General features: G+C 35.3%; 1 protein-coding gene across 3 annotated transcripts; it reads right to left on the reverse strand.

Moving 5' to 3' along the window:
- Nucleotides 1–3,004: 3,004 nt before the first annotated feature.
- ABCD3 (ATP binding cassette subfamily D member 3) lies at nt 3,005–27,079 on the reverse strand. 3 transcript variants are annotated; one of them, XM_026057549.1, is made up of 22 exons: nt 27,043–27,079; nt 24,555–24,653; nt 21,908–21,996; nt 19,911–19,980; nt 18,921–19,018; nt 18,079–18,202; nt 16,942–16,998; nt 14,089–14,231; nt 13,684–13,753; nt 12,211–12,280; nt 11,983–12,080; nt 11,785–11,876; nt 11,096–11,184; nt 10,940–11,012; nt 9,617–9,680; nt 9,115–9,192; nt 8,955–9,020; nt 8,761–8,850; nt 8,421–8,540; nt 7,882–7,986; nt 6,930–6,986; nt 3,005–6,139 (listed from the first exon to the last, which is right to left on the reverse strand). In XM_026057549.1, exons 2-22 carry the CDS (start codon nt 24,627–24,629, stop codon nt 6,062–6,064), a joined length of 1,806 nt encoding a protein of 601 aa, XP_025913334.1. In that variant the 5' UTR covers nt 24,630–24,653; nt 27,043–27,079; the 3' UTR covers nt 3,005–6,061. The 3 variants fall into 3 exon arrangements, with proteins under 3 accessions (XP_025913334.1, XP_025913335.1, XP_025913336.1); XM_026057550.1 differs by lacking the exon at nt 27,043–27,079 and having other exon boundaries at nt 21,908–21,992; nt 24,555–24,626; XM_026057551.1 differs by lacking the exons at nt 19,911–19,980; nt 24,555–24,653; nt 27,043–27,079 and having other exon boundaries at nt 21,908–21,995.
- Between the last annotated feature and the right edge of the window lie 370 nt (nt 27,080–27,449).

A 27,449-nucleotide genomic window follows, 5' to 3' on the forward strand; every position in this document is an offset into this window, starting at 1 on the left:
ACTGGAACTATAACCTGTGAGAAGAAAAACAAACAATCCATCCTCCCTCCACCACCACCACCAATTGCCCATCATTAATTTATAAAACAGAGCAACCACTGTCCATGATCATGAAAGGGACTGGAACAAATCAACTGCTGTCTACAACTAATGAAGAAGCAAACACATCATACTTAGAAATAAACATTATTACAGCATCTTTGTAAACAGAGGAAGAATTCAAACTTGTACATTGTTGACTTTCTTCTTGACATATAAATGAGACCTAATAAAGTTGTGTTTGGTTTTATCTATAAACCAAGATAATAATTTCCCTTCTATTTTTCACACTTGAAGTTTGGGTCATCATTATCATGGAAGTTTCTATAGACATCTTTCACAGTATCTATGATACAATTTTGTATAAATTTTAATAATGGATTTTTAGCTCATATCTTAAAGACATATCTGTTTTTCACATTTTAGGCCACTTTATAATCCCAAAGAAGATTACATGGTGCACTGCCATTTGTTGAGCCTGCAGAGGGCTGAATCCTATGGAAGAATCACTAAAATAATTCCTTCTCTGCAATTCAAAACCATAGACTATTTATTCTTTATGGATTTGCAAAGCATGAAGATTGAATTCCTTATGTTGTGGAAGCGTAGTAAGTCATTCAAGTTGTAAATATTAGCTGAGACTTAACGGCAAAGGCTGTCAAGTGACTGTCACAGTAGCACTTCGTGAAAAGAAGAACATGGAGCATTTTAACTGCTGTTCTGTTTCTCACTACACCATCTCCTCTTCTTGTACACAGAACAGAGCTAATGGAGTGGCAATAACAACACAATTCTCTTTATAGTATGAAGCACTTTCAAATGGTGCTAAAGTAAGTAATTTTATATTTTGGTTTACAAGACAGGTGACTTCATTCTCATCCGCGCAACATTTGGACAAAGAACAACGCGAGTATTGGCCATGACATGTAGTTCAGTGTCAACCTTTCCCAGAAGAAAATTAGACAGGTTGGGTAGCTGGGGTTTTTAATGCATTTCCTGGTGGTGTTTTTGTAAGAAAAACATATCCTTGTTATGTAGTGAAGCATGCCTTGAATTTGAGATGAAAGACGACAAGATTCACAATGATGATTTGTTCACCTACAGGAGCTCATTCCACAGTCTCACACTAGGCATCTAGAAAGCATCCTCACCTCCCAACAAACCTAACCTTCCTCAGGAAAGTTCAATTTTTGCTGAGAGCACATAGCTGTCTGGAGCTTTATATAATCTTTCAAAAGTACTGGACCAGGGCTTCTAAAGGTCCTCAGAAAAGGCTGAAGCTATAAAGATTGTTTCCTGAACATGCTTTTAAATTTGTTGCTCCATAATTTCAGTTTTATTGTTCCATAAACTGATGTTTTTTCCTAACATAAGGAATAACTAAAGTGTTCAGGCAAGCAAACAAAGCATTTGGAGCAAACTGGCTATCAGAGAGCCAAGAGTTGCACAATTAACAGACTTTACATTGCTCTATGTATTAAATGTCACATCCACAATAGAAAATTTCCCAGGAGGAACCAGTGTGGATTTCTTCTATTCATGAAAGTTAGCAACATAAGCCACGCCTACAGAGAGAAAAGACTTCTCAAAAGATTAAGTAGAAATATTAATTCTGCTGTTCAAATCGATTCAATAGTTGGAAGAGGTATGCATGCATCCTATTTACACATTTTCCTGCTAACAGGTTTAACAATCCACCTACTTGTCTCTAAAGCTAATGTAGAACTGGCTTAACTGCTGACATCTGAGGAAAAAAAGCAATTGTCAATAGATACGTTTCTGGCCCTTTTCAACACCATCTCAATGCTTTGCTTCAACAGTGAAGAATGTAATCTACCACCATTCACACCTCAAGCTGACCCTTCTTCAAACAGCAGCAAGTGTAGATTTGGTCACCACTGATTCATTTCCTTAATGTACACATATTCTTCAGTCAAACAACTAAGCCAGAGCTAGGATCTGTAGTGAGGTATGAAGGTACGTAAGGAAAAAACAAACAAACAAAAAAACCCACAAGCCCCAGTTCTTAGGAATAGGAATCATTCTAGAAAAGGAAAAAAAGTTGAAGATTAATGAAAAAATGCTTTGGGAAGCTTACAGCTGGCTTATGTTGAAAAAATTTGAGCAGCTGCAAGTTCTAATAATGTTAGTACTACTACTAGTTACTTTAACAGTGGTTCTAGCATTTTTTCCCTATTAACCAGCTAAGTTGAGCCACATTATTAAATTGAAACCTAGGTTGAGGAATTTCCTACAAAGAGGGCTCTATTCTAAGAAAACTACGCAATACACTTGTTGCACACCTAATGCCAGCTAAGAGAAGAAATTAGTACCAACATTAGAAAGCACCGATTACAAGAGAAGACCCTTAAAATCAGTTCATTCAAGTAAAGCTTGGTTTCACCCTACATTACCGAGTTCCAAGTATCTTGATGGTGGGTACGTCTACCACGGGAATGGATGGTAAACAGAAGAAATGGGAAGAGGGGAAAAAAAACAAACAAAACTCATGAATTCAGTAAATAATCTGTCCCCAGTCACCTTTTTTTTGAAGTACAAGAATCAGGGAACACTCAATAAAGTTACCACATAAGTACTGATATTATAACCTTATTCAGGTCTGCACCTTTCTAAAATCAGTAAAGCTGAAGGGAAAAGAAATAGCCAGGGCGCAACAGAGAGGGAGGGGAGATCATAAGCGGTGCTGACTTCAAACGGATTAATGCACCTACAATCTGATTGCTATATGTGCATATCTACAAGTATTTACCTCATCTTTCTGTTAAGCCTACAACTGGATGGCACTGCCTGGCTGATTCCAGCATGAATTTCAGAGAACGCCACTGACCTTAAGCCGAATGCAAGTCAATAGGTTCAATAAATAACTTGAGATTTGTTGAACATGCATTCATTGTACTGTTACAAAATTCCTAATCACACCAACAAGAAATATAAAAAGTCTAGGTATATTTTCTCTTCAGATTTATTATTTCAGAGGCACTTAATGTCTTACATTTATATAGCGCCATTTCCCCCTCCAAAGCACTTTACAGTATTTACATACAGGAATGTTTCCCACCACTGTTGAAATGCAGCCATCTGCCTATTACCGGCACATTTTCAAAGCACCAACAGTTTGAGACTGAAGACATTTATCAGTTCTTTGTCTTACTAGGATAGATTAAAATTCTCATTTCCAAACTTCAACTTGTGCTATTAAAAAGACCTAACAGCTAAAATATAGTATCACAGTGCAATTCTGCAACAGAACTGAGACTTGATCATTTTCATTAGGTTTTACATTCCTTCATTAGACAAAGTCTATCTTTAAGTAGTTTAATGTAAGGCCTTTTAAGAACACCATTCCAAAACATCACTCATTTTTGTATTTTCTTTATAAGCCTCTTTTACAATCAAGCTCTGAAGAATACTTTTCTTTCCTCCCACTATATTTAGAAAATTAAAACTTTTAGGAATCAAGTTCCTGGCCCTAAGAAGATATTAGCATCCTCAGTTTTCATGAACTTCATGACATCTGTAAAGGCAAACCTATTCCTCCTTGGTTATGGAACTGGATATATTTTACTTTTTAAAGTAACTTTAAGATTATGCAAAATTCTGTTATTAACCAATTTATTGTAAAGTATTGCGGGACCAGTTGCTGACGTGCTACATCAGTGTGCTGTGTGTGGTTCTGCTTGTCACTCTAAAAAGAAAGAAAAAAAATTAAGCTATCCCAAGTCCACTATTCCACTACAGAATTCACCCTGCTCACAAGGAAAATAGCAACTTTCTCATTTAAAATTTTTTTTTTTCTTTGTCCTTCTAAAAGGCTACTAAAACATTCCTTTAAAGAAAAGTAGTTGCATTTGTGTTGACAACTTTCACAAAAACAGCTGTCTGGCAGCCATATTTCATGGTTACATTGAAAAGAGACTACAACCTCACATACAGCATGCTGCTATCTGCTACATTATAAAATTAGGCTGATGTGAGAATTTGAGTGTGCAGAAAAAAATTAGTAAAATATGACATCTATTTGCCTTCTTGTGGAACAAGCACAAAAATTTATTCTGGTGTCTTATTCTCACAAAGATGCTAGACTTTGGACAGGTGTTTGTGTTTTTCATTGATGTCCTCCACTATCAATCTACTGTGGTCACTGTATTCTTATACTAGAATAGCTGTTGGCATGAGTACTATGAAAGAACATGTTACTAGTAACAAGTAGCGGGCAAGAATTATGATAAATGAAAAATATTAACAGGCAGCAATCTCAATATGAAAGATAGTGACTAATTAAACTCGGTAAATATTAACAGACAGCAGTGCATCCAAGTACCTATCAATTTTATAAGATTTTAAAAAATCTAAACCCTTGATAATAGATGTACAGAGAGCACATTTATTGCATATTTTATGCATGCCTTCATGTAGTGCATTCCTATGTTGCATCTTATGTGGACCACTAAAGAACTACAGGGTTTTTTTTTTGTTTTTGAGCCCGAACAATAATTCAGTTTATATCTTTGTATTCCCTGATCATAGAAATCATTTTGCTGCATTTGTGCTTGTCAATGTGATGTGGTAGCCACAATAATCATTTATATGAAGAATTGGTTACAGTAAGCTGTTTAAAAAGTTTAGTTTCTTTAATGAGATTTGGCATTTGGAGTAAGAAAACCGATAGGGATTAGCGGCCATTGACAACAGTGAGAATCACTGGTGAAAAATTGGCATCAGAAATCAAGAACCCTCTGGACAGAAATGAGAAGAAAATTTGAAGGATGAAAAGCATCACTTTAGGCTCTACACAGAGTAAAAACAAACAAAAAGTACCATCACCACTTATTTTCAAACTCAGATCTGAACAGCAGCTAAAACCATGAGGAGATCTGATTTTTTTTTTTTTTTTTTTAATTAAAGAAGGAGAAAGGGAGGGACTTTGAAAAAGCAACTGCTGTGAGTATCACAGGACTGAACACACAGGACAGATGACAGTCTGCTACTCCACAGACTAACATTATTTTCCAGAAGATGGACAATTTTAGGAAATATCTGAGTCCATTCCAACTCCTACTGATTTCAAGATAAGAATGAGTGATTCCACATTCTTTCCTCTACTATTACTTGTGGGAGCCATTCATTTCTTCAGAGCTGAAAATATGAACAACCCTATGTGAAAAAATATTCAAAGATCCAGTTTGATACACAGAATGTCACTTTTCCTGTTTTTTTCCTGTCAGTCCTTTCCTCCCTCAACTACCTCTCAACTCTTCATTATCACAGTATTTCTCTGACAGAAGGTTGGGGTGGGGGGAACGATGAAGCTCTTGCTAAGCTGGGAGAGAGATAGAGGTGAGCAGCAGACAGAACCCTAAGCACGGACAAAAGCTAAAGAGATTCCAAAACCCACCAAAGAACAAGCTTAACTTTCTTAGCCAAGGGAATTAGTTCCATCTTTGAGGTTCAGTTCATCTTTTACAAGCAAGGGCATATTGGCTACATCACAAGGTTTGGTCAAGGAAAAGGCTCTTTCATCAGTCTAACAGGGCACAGATCTGAAGATGGGAGACCGTCCTGCACCACGTGAGATAACTCAGAAATATGCATAGAACAGAGAGCAAAAATCCAAGACTGTTTTGCAGGAGCAAGAGAGGTAGCAACCCTAATTTTAACAGGGCTTTTCACTGAAGGGAAAGAAGGTCTACAAAAGTCAAATCAGCCGATTTCAAATGGTTTGCATCCCAGGATGAATCAGGTTACACTGATTTAAGCCCAATTTAATTTAGGCAGGTTTTTAAACCACAAGAATAAGGACATTCTTAGTACATATTAATAATTAAACCAACATATACACAATTAGCAATATCCTACATAATAGTAAATACTTAACAGCTTGTTTTAGGTTATCCTAGTTAATTTGTTTAAAAAACAAGCTGAATAGTTTTATTGTACAGTGTCTGCCATTCTACATGTTTCCTGTAATTATCAGTCTCTGTAGCAGTGCAGTTTATGAATTTTAAGATCCAAATTCAACTGTGTCTTCAGTTATCTTCTTGAACTCGTAATTTCCTCTACCATCCATGTGCAAGTAAAACTGTGAAGTGAGAAAAAATACACGTTATCAACTTCCCCCCAAATTACTAGCTCTATAAAGCACAAAAATTGCATTTTGAAGTAGTTTTAGTGCAAAATCTTAAACTCAGCTGGCCAGAAGATAAGCTTCTCCTACCACATGTTTCAGTAAACTCAATTACCTCTGACAGAAAAATAAAAAAGCTATACTGTTTTTGTTCATATCATTCATAAATCTGCTGATGGTTATACCTAAACTTAACACTGATAATCTTGTTTGTTAAGACAGTATAATTTAGGTACACATTCATCCCTGTGTATTAACTCAGGATTTTTTTTTTTCCCCCTGACAGTTTGTCTGTGTAAAAAATTATCATACTAAAATCTTAATTTGGAGAAAAACATCTCCATATATTAGAGGTGAGCTTATATATATGCACAAGTATATTAGGTTCCTTTTGAAAGCAATACTTTATGCTGTTTTACTTGACTCTGTTCCAAGTTTTGTTTGAGGCTAAAAAAGATATCCAAGACAGTATCTAGCAAGCTAAAAACCTTTCCTGTTTTATAGGCTACATTTATAGATACATTTAAGGATTCCGGTTTCTTCAACTTTCATAACCAGAAGTGTATGAATATTTCAATTACTGCAACTGGACTGTGAAAGTAAAAAAGACAGAACACAATCCATTGGAAAGTAAAAATGAGAACACTACATTTTCAAGTCAATTTAATAGAGGAAAAAAAACCCAAAAACAACAAATCCCCCAACCAAGCTACAGATATCCTTAGCAAAAGCAAAGACTACATACATCATGATGTTTCCAGAGTGACTTTCTGTGGGAGACAGTGAAGAGAGTGATGCCAACCTACAAGAATAAAATACACACAATAAATAACACCTAACCCATAAGAAAAATGAAAATAACTGCTTTATTTTTCACCTTACTAATAGCTAAAAACATGCAATTCATAAATACAAACTTCAAGACTATTGACATGTAGTCTCAACACAAAATTTTACAATAAAAAAGGGTGGGGCTTTGTTTATTTTTTGATTTCCACATTCTTTTCCTCCTAATAATTTGGTAAAACATGAAGTGACCTGGGCAAGAGAGGGAAGGTAGGAGGCACCTAAAAAATAATGAACCTGGTGTTTGAGAACAGCAACTTTAACAGCAAAAAAAAAAAAAATTATTAATTATAAACTTAAACTGACGATTTAAAGGTGAATAATTTTCCTTGGTTTCCTAGGAACTCAGTTAACTAGGCTTCTCTACTATCTTCTCAACTATGGACTTGTCCATAGTTGAAGGATGCAGACTGGCCTTCACAAATCACATGAAGGCAAAAAGATTATCTTTCTGTAAGGTGCCACAAAGACATGTGGACTGTCCTGGATTATGACCAGATGGTGAATAATTTGCTACACAAATAAAAAAAATGGCTGAAAAGACATAAAATAGCAGTGGGCATATTCTACTTTAGATATGAATATGTAGAACACAATGGAGAACAGGTAAGATGCAAGATTGTACTCTGTAGGCACTACTACATGAAAAAAATTCTATACTCTGAAGTGATGAAGTGTATGTGCATCCATTATATGAGGCCTATCATTCAAAGACAGAGCAACTGCTATGGCTAGCAGTTTTACTTCCGCAGTTCAGTGTTTTTATACTAGAAATTGTATGCCACAGAGCAGTGAGAATGTACCAGTGCTTTCTCACCTTATTTACTGGGAAACAAAAAGAAAAAGCTTACCTTACGGCAATGGCTGTAAATGTAGCCTTCTACATCAACGCTAACAGCACTGGTGCATTCATCCAGAATTGCAAACTGGGGCTTATGATAAAATAACCTTGCCATCTGGAATGCAAACCAAAAAACTACTGTGGACACAGAACCACAACCAATAATGCAATATTAGAAGTTAAACTAAGAATTAGCATCCAGAAATTTACTGTGGCATGACTTTTTTTTTTAATTGACATTCACTGAAGACTGGATATTTGTGAGCTGTATATTATCTTTGCAGATTTTTGAGAAACCATTATTTCGCAAATTTTGCTTATATAAACAAAAGCGTAAGCAGTGATAAATGTTCAATGTTTCCTGTTAAAATAGGAGTACAGGTAGGCATTGTTTTAGGTAGATCTCAATATTCAGGTATTTAGGGTTTTTTGTTTTGTTCTTTAAATAAAATATTAATAAGTATTTATTAACAAAAAAGATGCTTACAACTCTGATTTCATTTTTAACCTATTTCCAGTACTTGGTAAATATTTGTTTTTGAGACATACTGCCATTCTCTGTTTTTCTCCCCCGCTGAGTACATCCATCCAATCCTGAACACTATCCCAGCCTCCTTCACGTTCCAAGATTTGACCCAGCTGGACATTATCCAAATACTCCTTCAGTACCTTTTATTGAAACAGTAATGACAAATAAAGATTAAGTGAATTTTAGATAAGAAACAATTGAAAAAAGCTATAAGATGTTATACTATTATAAAGGTATACTATCAACCATACTACTAATATTAAAAACAAACTATGTGCAATATTTTTAATAGTGACTTATGTATTTTTAAGATGAGATTTAAGTGAGATAAATAAGGGCTACTGAACTAATTATTATTACCTGGTCAGAAATCCCTTTCTTTCGTTGATCTTCTAAAGTATCTGGATATATAACCTGATCTCTGAGTGTTCCAAGAGTCATATATGGTCTCTGAGATAAAGTTACAAATAATAAGGTATGTCAAATATTTATAAACAGAGTCATCAAATTAAGGAGCAAAAGAACGCTACTGTCACTAAAGTACTTTGTCCTACCTGAGGAACATAAAACAACTTTCCTCTTACAGGTTTAGTTAGACGCCCACCAAACAAAGGCCATAACTGCAACAAGAAAGTGTTTAAACTTGAGAAAAAGAAGTCTGATTACAACAGTGTTTTGGACTCTCCCACCTTTTATTTGAAATCATTCCCTTACCTCACCAAGAACACGAAAAAGTGAGCTTTTCCCACACCCATTCGGCCCACAAATCAGAACATTTGCACCAGATCGAACCTAAGAACGTAAAGACAACACATAGAAATGGTAATGAGAAAGTACCGTTAAAAATTTGTATGGACAATAAGACATGCTATTGCCCTCACAGACTTGTACATAGTAGTTTTTGACATTACACTGAGTAATTTCCACCAATAATTAAAAACTTTCCATCCAGTTTAGCACTAACTGTGGCTTGAATAAAACAGGCTTTTAACAATGAAAACATTTTGGGGGGCAATAGCTTATTACAGTTTTTTAAAAAACTATCACCACAATGAATTTTGTTCAAACATTAAGCGTACCATATAAACACATTGTCTTCCATTTTTGTTCACTTGCTTTTAATTTATTCTTAATTCAGAGCAGGTCTGAAACAATCACCTTCACTTTAAAATGTTTTATGAAGCATAACATTTTTCTACGATATTTAAAGCCTTACCTCAAAATTAAGGTCTTGAATCAAAACATCTCCATTAGGTGTAACCAAGGGAACGTGATCAAACCTATTTGTAAAATGATATGGAAAAAAAAAAAAAAGTGAGAGTAGTTGCCTAACAGCAGCTAGTATTGAATACTTACTGAAATACTTTAGGAACAGAGCAAGACTTCAGCAATACTTTGTTCAGTACACTGTCCCAGCTTCCAACTATCAGCAGCTAAGGAAGTTCTTGAACCAAAGTGATACCTCTGTGTTTAGCAGACCTCTACTGATTTTTTTTTCCCCCATATATTTATGCGATTGTCTTCTGAATCCTTCCAAACCTTCGGCCTCCAAAACATCCTGTGGATGTAAACTTTAACTTTTAGTTTTGAACTAAATTCTTTAGTTGACTAAATTCTAGTTCTTTAGTTTTAGTTAAAATTTAGTTTCAGTTAAACTGAAGAACTAGTTTAGTTTAATTGTCTTTAGTTTTTGATTAAAGAACTAAATTCTTTAATTTTTAGTTTTAACTAGATTTTTAGTTTTTAACTAAATTCTATATTTAAGTTTTAGTTTTTTTTACAAGCCTTAACTAAATGTAATGATGCACTTTGTTTTAAACCTGCTAGCAAAACTGGATTCCATCAGTCCTAGGACATACAGCAAATGACTTCTCTACTGACATCCTCCTCACCGTTCAGTTTATAGTTCTATCATTTCCTTCCCTCCACACATTATCTCTTTTCACAGTGACGAGATCAAGATTATTTAATCTCTTAATTTGCTTTACTTTATTCCTGTGCTTTAGTAGTACTACTACTATGTCAACACTATGCTTTTCATACTGCAAAAAATTGAAAAATGGATTGCTACGTCAGTATACTAATGAACTATCAAGTACTTCAAAGCATACAGAAATATAAGGAAATGTTTTGAAAATGAATACAGACTTGCCACTGATTTTTACAGCTGAAATATATATATATATATAAAATAAAATCTGTAACCAACAGATTCCTAAACAGAAATCTCATAGAAATGTTAACAAAATCATCTGGGAAGTAGTTTTTCAAAGGAGAGCAGGAAATATTATTGAAAAGGCTAAGTCCATACAGCAGATAACATAATGTCTTCTGCTAACATTAAAGGAAAAGGATTGACTTACAGAACAGGAATGCTGAGTGGGGGTAGGGGGAATTATTTTTAAGTAAGCTATTGTACAGCACAAATTGCATATTGTAATAACGTGCATTAAAAGCTCTACTGACAGTGGTAGAGGAAAAGACTAAAAAGCAAGACTAGTTTAAAAATATTAAAGTTGGGGTAACTTTGTACACATACTTGATAAGGTTATCAGTGTTGATAATTTCTCCAGATCCAGGAATCAGAGCAGAAGCTTGCGTTCTATCTACATCTTAAATTAAGAAAAAAAAAAAGTATTAGAGACTGGACTACTATGAACAGATGCAAGTATTGCATATTATATGCCACATTTACCCTTTTCTTGCGATACCATAGTACGCTGATATTTGCCACTGCTCAAGTCCTTTAGAACCTGCATTAATTCTGTAATTCGAGCTGTGAAACTAAAAAACAAATAAACAAACAATAAATAATCTTTAGAAGGTTTAGGAATTATAGTTCTCCACATAAGGTCTAAATGAGCTCTCTATTAAATTCTCAAAACAATAAAGTTACTCAGCAGATTTCAATAAAATTAGCCCAGCACAGGAACAGAAGTACTTATATTTTAGAGTTGCACTGAGGGTCTCCAACTTCAGCAATTTTTTTACAAGAACCTCTTTTCATAATAGCCAAATATTTATACTTTGGAAAAGAACTTTTCTTCTAAAAAAGTAAACTCAAGAACTTAAATATTTTGGTAAAATAAGTAATACAGAATTGATTTACATGTATTTGACAATGCTTTTTCAATTAATCATTCAAATTGTATGCTGTACTATTCAAATATGAAATTACTAGTGGAGATAATTAACATTGCTTCAACTACAATGTTTTTCAAGTCAAATGCTTCTAACCTCTAGATTTTTAGGGTGCTTCAAAGAACAAAGCACATAAGTTCATTTTATTTTAATTCTACAGTCTCCTTTTTAAAAAGTGAGATGAAAAATGGCAACAACATAAATTTAAGGGATATTATTTTACTCATCTACTATTAAGTTTACCCAGCCAATCTTGTCATTTCACGACCCGCTAGGACTATTCTGCCCAAAGCTTGAGACATTCTCAGTAGCATTCTTCCACTTTGGTAGTAATCCTAAAGTAGGCGAGGGAGGGGAGGGGTGGGAAGAGAGAAAAAAAAGGGTTTATGTGGACTGACAAAATTTAAATTTAGGAAATTGTTTTTATTCTGTACTGTTTACCTCCAGAAGTTCTGCATGGGTACTATTTTGATGGCGAGGATCAGCCAGGTTCAAAAATGGACGACTAACAACCAGGTAACCAACCACAGTGGCAAGGTCTGCAGTTTTTAAGGGTAAATATTAAACTACACATTAAGTGAAGTAATAAAAAAAGAAAACGCTCATGTAAAAATTTTAGCACTTCATTTGTTATCTGTAGAAGACCATTAGCACTGGGCAAATACTCACATTTGGCGATGATAGTATCAATGAATCCCATAGAGAACCGGAATAAGATGAAATTATGCAAATGTTCCACCTGATAAGTTACAGAAATAGAAAGGTCAAATTAAATCAGTACTTGTTTTACTCACTTTCATCACATTACAGAAGTTTGATTCCAAATGTAGTTATTTGTTTTTCAGTAAGCCAAAAATACATCAAAAATGCCTGCGACCTAACCATGACAAGCATTGCACAAGTGTCCCTGCTAGCAAAGACTCGCACTCTAGACCAAAACAATCTACATTTGAAAGCAGAATAGTGAGAGAACAGTAGTTGTGGTGGGTAAAAAGGACATAAGTGGCAAAATAAAGACCATTTTATCAGAAGGGTGTGCTCTGCTTATGGCCTACAAATTTATTTTTAAATTTGATGACTGTAGCAGCTGAAACACCAAGCCACCATAATTTGATGCACATTAATATACACACCAAGACTAAGAAAAAGGCTTGAAGAGAGTTCTACAGTCGAGATTAAAGAACACACAATAGAATTTGCAAGAAAGAATGAAATTGTGTGGCAGGAAGAGAAAGAGGAAGAGGGGACAGAAATACTAAAATCTGGCAAAACAAACACCAGAGACATTGAGGAAAAAAGAACTGGTAGAAGAATGAACTGAGGGACCTTTAAACTCTGAACATGCAATTTGAAGGTATGGGAAAAGGAATCAAAGACTAAGAGACAAGACTTATATAAGTAGAAAGCAAAGTAATATTAAGGATCATTATAATTTTCAGTGTGCTAATGGTATTTTAAAAAATCAGTATTAAAATAAGAATTAGAAACACAATTAATTGGAAAGCAACGGATTTAATCATGAGAGCTACGAGTACTTTTAAGTAGCTATTTCTGCCTATGTACAGCCACCTTAGACATTTCCACTTCTCAGTTTCTCCCTTATATTTTCCATATTCATTCTATTATTTTTGTTTGTATTCAACAGTAATTTTGAATGGGATAAGAGATAAGTCTTTCAGTTAATTTTAGTTGTTTTTTAATTAACCAAAAAACTTCAGTAGAGATTAGCACGTGACAACTTTTCAAAAGGTCAGATACTGCAGGATTCCATATCCATTTCTGTATTACACTATTATCATTTTTCTGACCAAAACATTCATAGAAAGTTTATGTAATGCATTTCAATTACAATAATTACTGTAATTGAAATCACAGTACCAACTGCCACACAAAAATTCATTGAAGTGAAGCTGGCAACCAGTGAAGCGAGTTTAAGATTGCCAACACATCATCAATGGTTTCAAGAACATAAACTTAACTGAAATTGAGTTAAATAAACTTTAAAACTCTGACAATATAAAACTGGAGAAAACATTGACAGAAGATCAGTGAAAAAAGAAAAATTAAACTTTATGAATCATCATGACAAAAATTCATTACAGTTTTTCTTAAAATGTTTTAAAAGATGAAAAAATATCTTACCAGTTTACGGAAGGTTTTGTGAATAGTCTGTTTTTCTCTTAAGTTTCCATTATAAAAAGCAATTTCTTCACTTAAAAGAAAAAAAAAGAACGTTACTATTTCGCTGAAGACTTTAAAGAAGTCAACTACAAAGCACAGGAATATTAATTCTTTCAGTTACCTTGTGAAATAAGAACAGTTTTTACTTTTTCACAACATTAAAACATAGATTTATTATATCACAGCTACAGCTGTCTTTTGATGTAGGCATATAATGCACACAGGAATTATTTAGTAGCAATCTTCATAAAGATATACACACCTTGCTTAGGACCAATTGCATCAGATTTTTAAAATATATTTTAACATCCAGCCTCTATTTATATGCCACATTACTTATATCTTACTATCCAAGTAAATCTATACCTGTTTGTAATAAGCCGTGAGTTGACATATCTGTACTCTCCTTCATATTTTTGTTCAATAATAGTCATCTTGCCAATGGGTCTTCTTAAACGCGTAAGGAAAAACCCTGAAACAATCAAGTATGCCATCATGCTAGCTGGACCCTGTGAATATTAAAAAATAAATAAATAAAAACTCACCATCTAGATGGTCTCAGAATGCAACATCTGTACCCAAAATTCCCAGAAAGCATTAGTTCCTTCATTCCTGCCTTATGGGTCTCCAACATCAAACTCTTGCAATTCCCATTACATGCCTCTTTCATGCCAGAGACAATGCTTTTTCTCCTAATTCCCTGTCCCCAAATTACCTCCTCATCCCAGCCTTCTACACAAGTTTTATCTTCCCCCAGTGCAATCTCCATGTCCTACTCTCCCTGCTTATTACAAATTCCCTGGTTCTTTCTCACTTCCTTCCATTCATTTCTACCTACTTCTTTTTCTATATTTTTGCCACATTTATAATTGTCAATATTTCAATCCCCCCGCCCCCTTCTTGACCCATGCATCTCCTGCTTCTCACAAGTGGTCCTGGTAGGGATCTCTTATTCTTCTGAATCCCAAGCTTTGGTCAACCAGGGCTCACTAACAGCAACATGAGCCTCTTAAGCTGTAACATGCTTGAATATCACTGAAGCACACGGCAAAAAGCTAAAAGCATAAACTGAATTTGACATAAGTTTCTTGCAGATCTGTATCAGGGAGAGCAATGCAACGACATCTGAGTGACTATGGAAAAATTAGTTAGGTTCAGCTAGGCCTATCAGCTTAGTCTCAGAGATAATGTTGGCAAAGCTGGGTGCTGGCATAAAGGACCAAGCAGAAACCTTTGGATGGTGCAGTAGGACCATCTGAGGTACAGAGCATTAGCCAAGCCTATCTTTGGAAACTTGGCAAGAGAAGGTTCGCTATCATTGCATTAAAGAAGTTTCGTGAGATATTAAACTACTGGCTTACAGATACAAGCTGCAACAAGCAACCCAGGTAATCCGAGCCTTTCTTCTACTAAGACTTTTGACAGCCTTCTAGTTTTACCAAAAATAGCCTGTGCTTAATAATGCCTAAAATATTCCTAGGTAAACTTAAACTGATTGGATATGATTTTTCAATATTTATTTGATACAAACAAATGCCAGAGACCTCAGTGCTAACCCTTGATTTGTCAGCCAACAGGGAAAAACCTTCCTCTTAGCAATAATTTCATAACTTCAAAAACTTTGGAGTAACAGTAGAAAATTGCCTAATATGTTGTGAAAGTCAAGAAAACACACACATGCTTATTTGGATCCTAAACAAGATCTTGGGTTTTTCCTGTATCTTAGGTTAAGCTTGCATAAAGCCATGCCATACAAATAACCCGAATTACAAGTCAAATACCTTTTCTTATAATTCCTGCTGCATTAATACACCCATACAAATAGAGAGCCACCAGAAATCAGCAACAGCATTAGTTTACTAACATAGGCTGGCAAAACTTTTGCCTGCTCTTGGCAACTTAAGTTTACAATACCTTACTCCAAAATCTGTATCACGTGTCCCAGAGCTACTTCTTGTTGAAACCTGAGTATTTTTGATAATGCATTATTTTGCATTTTTAAGTTTAAGAATTATTTTTGCAATGATTGAGCTTATTAATTAAAGAAAAAAGGGGGCTGAATATAATGGTCATACAGGATTTAATAAAATTTGTTTTTATTCCTATTATTTAAAATTAGCTTTTTTGATTTAACATTTAAAACTTCAGCAACCTTGTGACACCAGGAAAAAGGCCACTATTATTACCAAGTGCTTTTCTGTAGATTCACTAAATGGAGGAAAACACACTTTTTGGCAGCAACACAGAGTAGAATCCAAGGTAGATTGGTTTTTTTGTTTGTTTGTTCCCCTCTGCCCCAATTTTTGCTATTTAAGAGATGCGATTGTAGTATTTAAATGCCAGAGTGCTAAATAATGTTGGTTGTAAGCTTCCAGACAGCAATCTTAACAGAAATTGAAGTGTTTTGATTTTACAGTTAAGTTTTTTGCAGCTCATGTGTAGTTTAAAATACCCTTATAATTTTTTCCCTTAAGGTATTTGAGCACAACATATAAGCTCACTTGAACAGATTTCAGAAGAAAACTATTGAAATTTATAGATAATTTAAACCACGGAATAGGTGAGAATAGTATGAATCAAGCAAGCAATTGGGGAAGAAATACAGCTCCTGCCCTATAGTTTCTTTAACCTTTTCTCATGTCTGGAAATATATCTATCAAACAAAACAGTTAATAGCCTGTCATTTCAGAAACAATTTTTGTTTCAGCGGTACAGGGTCTCTTTTAATTGCTTTCCTATCCCATCTTCCCCTTCCAAGCATTGAAGAAAAGCATAATATGCTGCTTCTCACATTTCGTCAGTGAGAGTACTAAGCTCTATGCAAGTAATTGCTCCACCTTATGTGAACTATAAAGAAAAAGAGAAACTCAGGTTTCTCCCTTAAAGGAAAGTCATGCAAGATATAATACAGCCAGAAAGGACACTTTAGTAAACAGGATTTTTGAGTAACTGCTCGAAGAAAAAAGAACTTTCTTGTGTTTTATAATAGTTTGTTGAGTGTGTGCAAATTCTGGTATTTTTATTTTCCTTGAGTCAAGCTAGAGAGCATTTAAATGTATTAAAAGTTAGTGTACGAGCATATTTTCGACATATCCTTTCAAATAATGGATGAATCTATAATCAACATCTAGTGTTTTCCTCAAGACTCCAAACGGGTGCAAAGCTATAGTCAAAGAAGGGGAAACTTGTTTTTAATACTGAAAATAACACTCAGTTTACCTGTGCTCCTATTGCACTTGTTAGCTTGAAGATATACAAAACTATATCCAAAAAGGGCTGCAACAGAAGAATAGAAAAAAACGTATTAGAACACCAAGATAACATCAGTATAAAAGTGTTCCAAACCCACCTTCTCCCAAACAGTTATTGCTCTGCGTTAAAAGCATGATATTTCAGTTAACCTACTATGCAAACTAACTGCTAAATAAAAGGAATCTCAGCCACATGACATTTTCCTGGCCACGCTCATGCAAGAAGTGAACATAACACCATGATCTTCAAATAAAACACTAGCCATAAAACAAACAAAAAACCACACACACACACACAATACTTCACTATTTTAAATCTATAACATCTTCGTTCACGAACCAACAAAAGTTGGACTAAGCCCCTTTCTTAACTGAAGTAATTGTGAGAAGCAGAAACACACAGAGCGGAAGAATAACGCCATATAGTTGCCTATGTACCTGAGGGAAGCAACGTTCCAATCTGGAACAATCCTGTTCAGTATGTTCTCTCCCCTTCTCTCAAAGCTATAGCAGCTGAACTATGGATTCAGTAGCCAGAAGTTTGTAAACTCAGTAACCTTTTTCCTTTACACTTATGCTTACATAAACAATAGAGCCCCAAAGAATACTAAAAAAAAAAAAAAGCCTAAAAATTTTTTCATTAACTGAAAAAGGAGAAAATAAAAACCACAAAACCCCAAGATTTACACCTGAAACAGAGGGAAACACATATTCAAGCCATCTCCCTACCCCAAATTGTAATCATATAACTAAAAAAATTGTTTTTCCTCTGAAACCTAAATAACTAGCTAAGAAAGTTTACTCATTAGTGTTCAACTGCCAAAGAATGTAGCAGCTTTTTTTTTAAACGAACGTAATAAAAGTATGACGATCCACAACAATGCTTTAGAAGGGGCATGGAAAAGTGAGAGGCTAAATCAACAATATAATATCTCACTCAATTCTTTTCGGCACCATACTCTGATCAACACACATGAAGTAAGACACTATTACAAAAAATGTATTGTTTAAAAACACTTATAATTGCAAACTATTATTTTGAGCCCTGACATAACATCCTAAACATGCACAACTATTACCCAAAGTTTTCTTATAAAAGACTCACCTTGCTAAGGTTTGAATATAGGTCCACTACACTGTTACAGAATTTTTCTACATCCTGGGTAAGGAGTTGATCTGGATTAGCTATTCTGTTGTCCAGATTTCCCATTTTGTAGTACGTATAAGCTCTGAAACGAAAAAAAGGTTGAGTGGCAGAAATTAATTACCTGGGACCTCAAATAATTGGAAAGCCCCTGCATCATACAACTATAGGGGAATGTAGTGCAGACATTCAGTACTGTATGGAGCCACCATAGCTTGTACTTTTGCCTGACCAGTTTCAGATTAAATCCTGCAGAAACATTTAGGCTCCAGGATGTGATCTTAGCTGAAGCTGAGCCCCAGGCTGCTCTATGCACAGGTGCTGCATTTGAGTTAGTAAACCCTCATGAAACCCTGCTCCAGCACACCTGACAATCAAAATTCAGTGCAGAAAGGCACAGGCAGCCACTCAGGTTCATGCATCCAATTCAGTCTGCAAATTTATTAGTACAATCTCTTTACTGTGTGAAAGTACCTAAAGGACTTGGGGATTTGACCCAGTAATGGAAGCAGTACAGTGCATTCACATACAATTAAGCTTTCACACTGCAGAATCCAAACTTTTTTTTTTTTTTCAATGGAGCCAATTTTGCTGTCTTCATACGTGTGCCAGGGGCAATATACAACCAGGAATAAACCACTCATGCTTAACTGAAAGTTGACTGCAACTAGAAGCCCTTTTTAAACAGTATACATACTAAGCAGCTCACTACTTTCTTACTATGTTCTTGAAATGCTTGGTTTCGTTTTAATCAAAGAACTTCATTTTTACAACCATTAGACATTTAACAAGTTGTTACTTACTTAAGGTATTCCTCATAGAGGTATTTGGTGAGTCTTACTCGAAAACAAAGTTTCAGTTCATTTAAACCGTACTTCAAAAAGTTATTCACTAAAGAGATCTAAAAAACAAACAGCAACATAGTAATTTAAGACACAGAAATTTAACCAACAAGAACGAACATTTTTAGATCAGTTTTCACAGATCATGCAAGCACTTAAAACAGGAGAATTGTCCCCTTGAAGTTAGTAATACAGTTAACACAATTAAGACCAACTGTACCGAAGTGTCTGTAGGACTACGGATTAGGTCCTGGTTTACATTTTTAAGAATCCCAAATCTCAGTGGATCTTATCACATCCAAAGATATGATGTTAAACAGTGTTCAAATAACCTATCTTTATATCTCCTAATAAGCTCTAGAAAATAATCACCATTTGACAAACACTATCTAAAACTGGTTGATTCATTTTCAAACCTACTTTAAAACAGCTACATTATCTATTAATTTATAGTAGTAATTTATTCCTATCAGGTGGGGGGTCGAGATGTTGACAGAGTGAAGGAAGGCTGAAGAGTGGGAAAAAAAGAACAAGATTTAGAAAAAGCAGTAAGTAGTTTAGAAAATTAAAGACTAAAAAGAAAACCTTTATTTTCAATGGTGTCAAAAGAATCCAAGAACTGGAATATTTAAACATCAGATCCCAATCCATAAAATATTATTATGCTGTACTACAGATGACAAGTTAAACTGTTTCTCAAAACTACTATAAAACAAACCTAAAAGCCTAAATACTTCTGTCAGCAAAATTGTTGTAATCAATATGAAAACTTGTGCTGATACAGTCTCCCACATACTGAAGCCAAAAATGAAAATCTATCTTAACACAGACCTGCATGTGGAACAACTGATTTTGTGGATTTTGAGGCATTCATTTGAGATATTTTCTCAGTTTCTTAATTTATATTTTAAATATTTTCTACTAAAAATATGGCAACAAAAAAGCACTTACAGCAGGCATTGCAGCAATGAAGTTGAACAAGTATTTCTTGAAATCTTTTCTGCTGCGACCAATGATGGCACTGCAAAGGACCACAAGCTAAGTGTTAGTTGCAAGAGAAACTGTAAACTAGCATTTCCTAAGCTGAAAGCAGACGAATAGGCTACGCAGTGGATCACAGAAAGGAGGTCACTGCAGAAAACCATAGTGCCAGCTGTGGGATCAAGTCTTATACTTCTGTAATTTAAGCTGTAAGCAGCACACTAGAAGCAATTATCTCCCTGCTCCTGCAGAAGCTGCTTGCATTTAGTGTTCACCATTGCAGCGGCCACAGAATACTAGTTCCTTTCCTTTCCTTCTCGGCTTTCAGAGATTCTGGTCAGCCTGGAGTGCTGCAGTAGCACTTACCTCTTGTGAGTTTTAAGAAATGTATAAAATTGAAGGAGAGGTGTGCCAAAATAAACCCCAAAAATGCAAGAGAAGAAAAAAAAAAAATCAAAGAAATGAATAGAGAAAACAGGACAATAAGAAGCAAAACTGAGAAGAAAGTGTACCAATTGCTGCATCATGATTACTTGTCAAATTCCTACAACAGGGGTGGAGACAAAATATGTGATTCAAAAAAACCAAACCAAAACCAACCACAAGTCTGACTGGAACAAGAATTAAAAGAAATTAAGGATTTATTTAGACTTATTTACAACAAAGTAACTCCAATTAAAAAGTAACTCTGTCCAGTTTCTTACAAGTTTTTAAAGAAAAACTATAAAACACCACTTAGACCTGAGAAAAAGTCTAATTTCAGATATTTAATAAAAAAAAAAAATCAAGAACTTTTCTAGAAAAGTGATCTCAATTAGAAATAGATACAAAATAAAAGTATTCTCACCTTCTCCCGATAACCTATAAACTCTCTTCTCCTATATAAAGGATCTAACTACTGCAGGAAATCTTGAGTCTTCCTGACACTATAGAATTGAAGGTGCTAATTAATGTATAAGCTAGACAGAGGGAGTAAGCTGCTGTTATTGGCTGACCAACAGCTTAGAAAGAATAGAAACTGAGTCCTCCATCTGAATAGAGGAAGTGATAACAAGACAGAACTTTATTAGTGTTCCCATACTTAAAATCAAAATCAGTTCTGAATTGTAAGTATTTTTGGCAAGCATTAAAAAAAAAAAAAATCTCTTTGATGTAGAGGGGGGGGGGAAAAAGACCAACAGTTCACAGGTTCCAAAGTAAATAGGAGAAACATGTAGCAACAGATTTTTTTTTTTTTTGAAAAAAATAAAATCTAAACTTGTTTAAAGTTTAAATCAATTCAAGGATAATTGCTTGAGACCCAAAGAAGTTGCCTCAGTGCTGCACCAGTTATGGAACATTAGCAAAGCACAGAACTGCATATGCTTTCATCTTCAACAGCTGTTTACCATTGGAACAGCAGCTATAAATTTTAAAAGAACATCTTGGATAGTGCCTTATCTCTGCTTACAATTGCACTACGAAAAAATGTATGTATAATTTAACAGCATTACATATTTCTGATTATGATTTTTAAATTACTATACATGTACACAGATCAAAAGCCTCAAAATGCATCTCACTGTAGAAGTATAACAGAATACTGACTTCATTCACTGTAGAATCACTATAGCACTACAGTATTCTGAAGTGCTCTCTTATCACAGAAGTTCAGGCCAACATGAGATTGAAAGTTCTCAGTGTTTTTTGTCATGTGACAAAAAAAGACCAAAAATAATTCCAGGAAAAAAGAGGTAAATTTGGTTAAAAAAATAAAATGAAATTCTATCCAACAACAGAGAAAAATATTTTTCTTTCCAAAAATATAGGATTCCCCCCACCCTATAAACTTATGACTATACCAGTCTTCCAATTAGCTTTATATAAACAAAAAGAAAACTATAGAATGTCTGAACCTGTGTTCTAATATAGATCACTTTCCCTGTTAAATGCAGGAAAGTGTTTAAAATAAACAAGTTTATATATACCTTTCAATGACCGTTCCATTTTGAATCATCCAAATATCACAGTATGTGCGGACTACCAGCATGACAGCAATAAGTAGCAAATAACCTGTCTAGTACAAAAATAACAGTGTAACAGTTCACCAATGAATACAAATCACATCTATATTTCAGTTAGTTCCTATTCTATCTGAAAAAAAAAAAAAAAAAAAGAATATTACAACCTTCTACTCCCTCATCCCCAGCTAACAAATTGTTAGCTTACCTTGCAGGAAATACATTAACATACAATATTTTTAATAAATAAAATACATTATTACATTTTTACTCAAGAAAATCTCATTATGGAAAAAGTTTGTCTTTTAAAAAGCTACATTTGGTTGATATATATGCCCAGCTGGAAATGATTATATCATATCTACGTGTTATTAGATGGAGGGAAGTGCAGAGACAATAGAGAAGTTTATGCATCAACCGTTGCTATCATGAGACACCGTTCTGCCATAAGCATAAGAGTCATATAGGTTGGAAGGAACTTCTTAAGGTCCCTTAGTCCAATTCCCCACTCCAAACAGGGGCAACTTAGATCAGTCTTGCCCAGTCATATTCTAAAGGTCTCCAAGGATGAAGATTTTGCAACTGCTCTGGGTGACCTGTTCCAGTGTTTTGACTACCTTTACAGTGAAGAATTTTTTTCCTTGCATCAGATCAGAATTGCCTGTGTCCCAACTTGTATCCACTGCCTCTCATCCTTCCACAGAGCATTTCTGAGAGAAGTCGCCATCTTCTCCACACCTTACCATCAAGTAGGTGTGGACAGCATTATCATCTCCCTTTATYCTTCTCTTCTTAAGGTTAAAAAAAACCCTAGCCCTCTTAGCATGCCCTCGTATGTCATATGCTCCAGCTTTCTAATCATCTTGATGGCTCTTTCCTGAGCTCCCTCCAGCAAGTCATTGTCTTCCTTGCACTGGAGATTCCAAAACTGGGCACAGTACTCCAGATGCCGTCTCACGAGTGCTGAATAGAGGGGAACATCACTTCCCTCCAACAGCAGGATGTCCAGTTGAGCCTTTTACCATTGATCAAAAACCTTTAAGCCCAACCATCCAGCCAGTATTCCACCCACCTCACTGCACCTACCTAGTTAATTTAGTTTGGCTATCAAGACTCTATGGGACCCATCAAATGCCTTGCTAAAGTCAAAATATATAACATCCTCTGCTTCCCCTTATCCACACAGACAGTCATCTCATCACAGAAAGCAATCAGGTTAGTCAGATGTGATCTGCCCTTTGTAAATCCATGCTGGCTGTTCACAATCACCTTCTTGTTCTTCATGTGGCTGGAGATGGCTTCCAAGAGGATTTGCTCACAACCTTCCCAGGAATGAGGTAAGGCTGACCACCCTGTAGTTTCCAGTATCCTCCTTCTTGAAGACGAGCATGATGCTTGCTTTTCTCCAGTCACGGGTAACCTCTTCTGATTGCCATGACCTTTCTAAGATGACAGAGGTCAACTCCCTCAGCACTCAGAAATGCTTACTGTCTGGTCCCGTGGCTTTTCCAACAGCCTTAAGCACTCCCCAGCTGCATCTTTCTCTACTCTGGACAATGCTGTATTCCTTACAGACTATGCTAGAAGACTCAGGGAACTAGGAGGCCAGACAGCAGCCCTTGCTAGTAAAAAAAACAAAGCAAAAAAATCCCATTGAGTACCTCAGCCTTTATGTTCTTTGCACTGGGTCCCTGCTCCACTGAGCAAGAGGCTCACATTTTCCTTAGCCTTCCTTCGGCTGTTGATGCACTTACAAAAGCACTCTTTGTTCCCTTCACATCCCTGACTAGTTCTACTTCCAGCCAAGCTTTGGCTTTCCACTCCATCCTTGCATGCACAGGCAAAAAATCTCTATATTTCTCCTCAGTAGCCTGTCATGCTTCCACCTTCTGTGTACTTCCTTTTTGCATATGAGCTCAGTCAGAAGGTCCCTGTTCATCCATGCTGGCTTTTTGCTTGCTTGACATTCTGCATGTTGGAATTCACTGTGCTTGATGTATTTTGAAATTCCAATATATTTCAGTCCAGCACTTAAGTTCTGAGCTCAACTAACTCTCTCTCTCAAAAAAACAAAAAAAACCAAACACCCCCCCCCAAACCTTAGTGTTCTGGAAACCATGACTAGGATGTTGAAGCGGATAACTTTACCTTGCTAAGTTCTACTCTGCATAGCTTTCCTGAAATGATGCTAATATTTAGATCTAGGCAATCCCTTACCAGAGAGTCAATTTGCCAAAATGAATTACAAAAGCAAAATTTGGAGAAACAGCATGCTATTTCAAAATAGGAAGCATCTACCTAGAGAAGTGGATTACCTTGCATCAGATCGAGCAAATAAGCAACATCCAGATGCCCTTTTAGAAGATATGCTACAGACAGTAGTTATTAGCTGACAGTCAATGGCTTATGTCATAACCAGACTGCAATTTCAGTGGTGTAACTACTGAACACGCATGTAGATTTTTATATTATTTTAATGCATTATGTTGACACTTTAAAAAAATGTAGCACGCTTTTGTCCTATTGAAGTGAGGTATATGCTTTCATTTAAATGATATAATTTGTAAAGAAAACTCCAAAACCACTCATTTTTGTTACTGCAGATAATGCTTACCTCTTTACAAAAGGTTCTAGGGACCATTATTTTCAGGATTCGACATATTCTTGCAATGAACACTCTGTCCACCATTGCTCGCTCCTTCTTTCCCTCTTTCTGCATCACACAGAAGCAGCAAAACAGGAAAAGTGAATTTTTTCTGTATTGTAATAAGTTGTTTAAATGTTGATGTGATATTTTTCCTTATCCAGGTTATTTGCAGCTACCTTTTTTCTGCAGCACATTTGCAACATTTCCCTCCAATTTAAGACTTACTCACACAAGTCAAATGAAATACAAGAATCAGGAGTGTATGCCCTCACAGCTAACAAATTGTAAAGAGAACTGAGTTATTGTAACAAATTGCAATAGGAAATAGCTGCTATAATCTAAAAAAATTATTTCAAATTTGTGTTAAAAACAATGTAATACAAACAATGCAGACCACAGCACGAAAATGTCCAATTACAAGTTGTAATGTAGTATTAATAAAAGCATCATTGTCTAGTAACAGATATAAATTCTGTCATCTCTTAAAGTTGCTTGCCTCTGGAAGACATCATCATGCAGTATTTTAAAAGATGCATTCCATCTTTTGTCTAGACTACCACAGGTCTGAACTCCTTGACTGTACAGATCAAACGTGCTTCAAGTGAAACCTAAATTTGTTACTGCTTTACCTCTTAACAGTGCAACCCATTCCTGGTGGACTACATCTACCTGATGAAAAAACACCCCCTTCTACAACCATATGACTTCTATTCGGGTCATTTTACACTTGTTTACCCCATATAGCCCTATCTTCTGTCCTGACTAAACTGAATACTTTTTAACAAGCTAATGTTCCAGATCACTTTTCTTTCTTCATCTCTACAGTTTTTACATGAGAATTCAATCCTGAAGCTAGACTAAAAGAGCACACACATGAACTTAAACTCCCTCTTACCAACATAACCCTGCTGTCTTTGATACTCAAGATTCATGTGAAACATTTTCATGCTATATGATAATGCATTAATTATCAATGTCTATAGCAATACTATAACACAGACAGGAAATCTGAAAGAAAAACCTGGAAAGGCAGGATGGAAGAGAAAGACAGAAAGTAGCCTGTGATTCACCATTAACCAACTGAAACAAAGCTAGCAAGCACTCACAATTTTTTTGTTGTTGTTGTTTTATTTACAGGGATAATTAAACCACAGAAACTTTTACAGAGAGTCCAACTGAACCCCTTCCTTTACTGTTTTCATATGAAACACAATGGGCAACAAGTGCAAGCTCTGAGATCCAGCAAGCACCAATTTACTCCAAATGTTCTCAGAGGAAGCCCATGGAAAGAAATTAACTGCAGTATTTTCCCTTTCAAATAAAAGTGTTAATAAGAACTACAGACTGATAGGATGCTATATGGCAAGTGCAAAAATATTTAGTTAAGAATAACTTTTACAGAGAAATCCAAGCAAGCCCAACAACTACAAGATTACTGTTCAGGCCTAGTGAATTACAGCCCTACAGAAATTATTGCTTTTCCTTAACAGGAGTGCCCAATACAATGCTGGATGTGTGAAATTCTTAAGATACCCGATTAAATGTATTTGATGTTTCAGCTGCACCTATTCTCCCTTCCTCTTTACTCACTTCTTCCCCATCTCTACCCGTGTTGCACTTCCATTAATTCCAACATCCTCTTTCCCTCAATTTCTTTACTTAAACTGTTAATCCCTCATTCAGTATAATTACACCCAAGAATTGTAAGAATACAAGAAAGCTAGTTAGGTTTTTACAAATGGATATAGGTCTGCAAAACACAAATGTTTATAGAATGTAATACAGTAAAGATCTGGCTGGAAATTAACACGATGTTTGTGTATAATATTGTATTTACTCAAAACAAGCCTTTAAGTTTTCAGCAATGCTAGAAGCATTTGAAATAGTTCTTTATTCATACCACCATAAGACCCAATATTTCTAATCATGGGCTCTGCCCCTCGGGCTTAACTATTGTATTTTATTTGAACATGAAACAAACAAAAAAAAGTGGCTTAAAGGGATACATTCTGTTGAAAACAAAAGAATTAAAAAAAAAAAAATCAGGAAAATGTCAAACCTACCAAAAGTTTGAATTACTTCTTAAAAACTGTCAGACTCTGCATCTATTCCCATATTTTTTTTAAATCAAATTAACAGCAAATGCAAATGACATCAAATCTACAAGCAACTATTTGTTACAATGCACAGAGCTAGTCCTCAAGTATTCATAAGGCACAAAGATTAAAAAAAGCACATGGTAGGCATCAAGCACCATTATCATTATGCAGTCAAACTTCAGCCATACATGATTAACCAGTCTTCCATTTGTTTCACCAATGCAAATTTGAAGCATCTTTCAGATCACATTTGCACCATACCCATCATTCTGTCCCCAGTAAAACTTCAGTCATGGTACTGAATGCAAACCAAATCATCAGTATTATTTAAAAATATTACAGGAAGAAAAAATTACCTCATTGTTCTGCAATGCTTGTTTTCCACTTCTCTTACTGTAGAGGAAAAATAAAGTATTTTACTTTTTCTTAGCATGTATTTTTTTTTCCTTGATCTCTGTTTACACACAGCAGGCAAACAGTAAAGCTAGGGACTATATCCCTATCCAGACTAATACAGTGCCTTCACAGCGGGCTACCTTTTCTGTCACGTGCGTGCTGCTATTTTACTGTTTTAACAAAACCTCCTTCCACCATTTAGTTTCATCTAGGGAGGTGAAGTCTCTCTTTCATCTTTGAATTTTGTTATACCTTGTCTTCTGCAGCATGAGTTCCTAGTGTTTTAGTATTTCTAACATACACTTTGTAGGAATAGCTACATGGTTCCAGGGACCACAAGTGAAAACTACATAAATGCAGATTCAGC

This window comes from Apteryx rowi, unplaced genomic scaffold (assembly GCF_003343035.1).
Source record: "Apteryx rowi isolate R43461 unplaced genomic scaffold, aptRow1 scaffold_14, whole genome shotgun sequence".
In the NCBI taxonomy this organism is placed as follows: domain Eukaryota; kingdom Metazoa; phylum Chordata; class Aves; order Apterygiformes; family Apterygidae; genus Apteryx; species Apteryx rowi.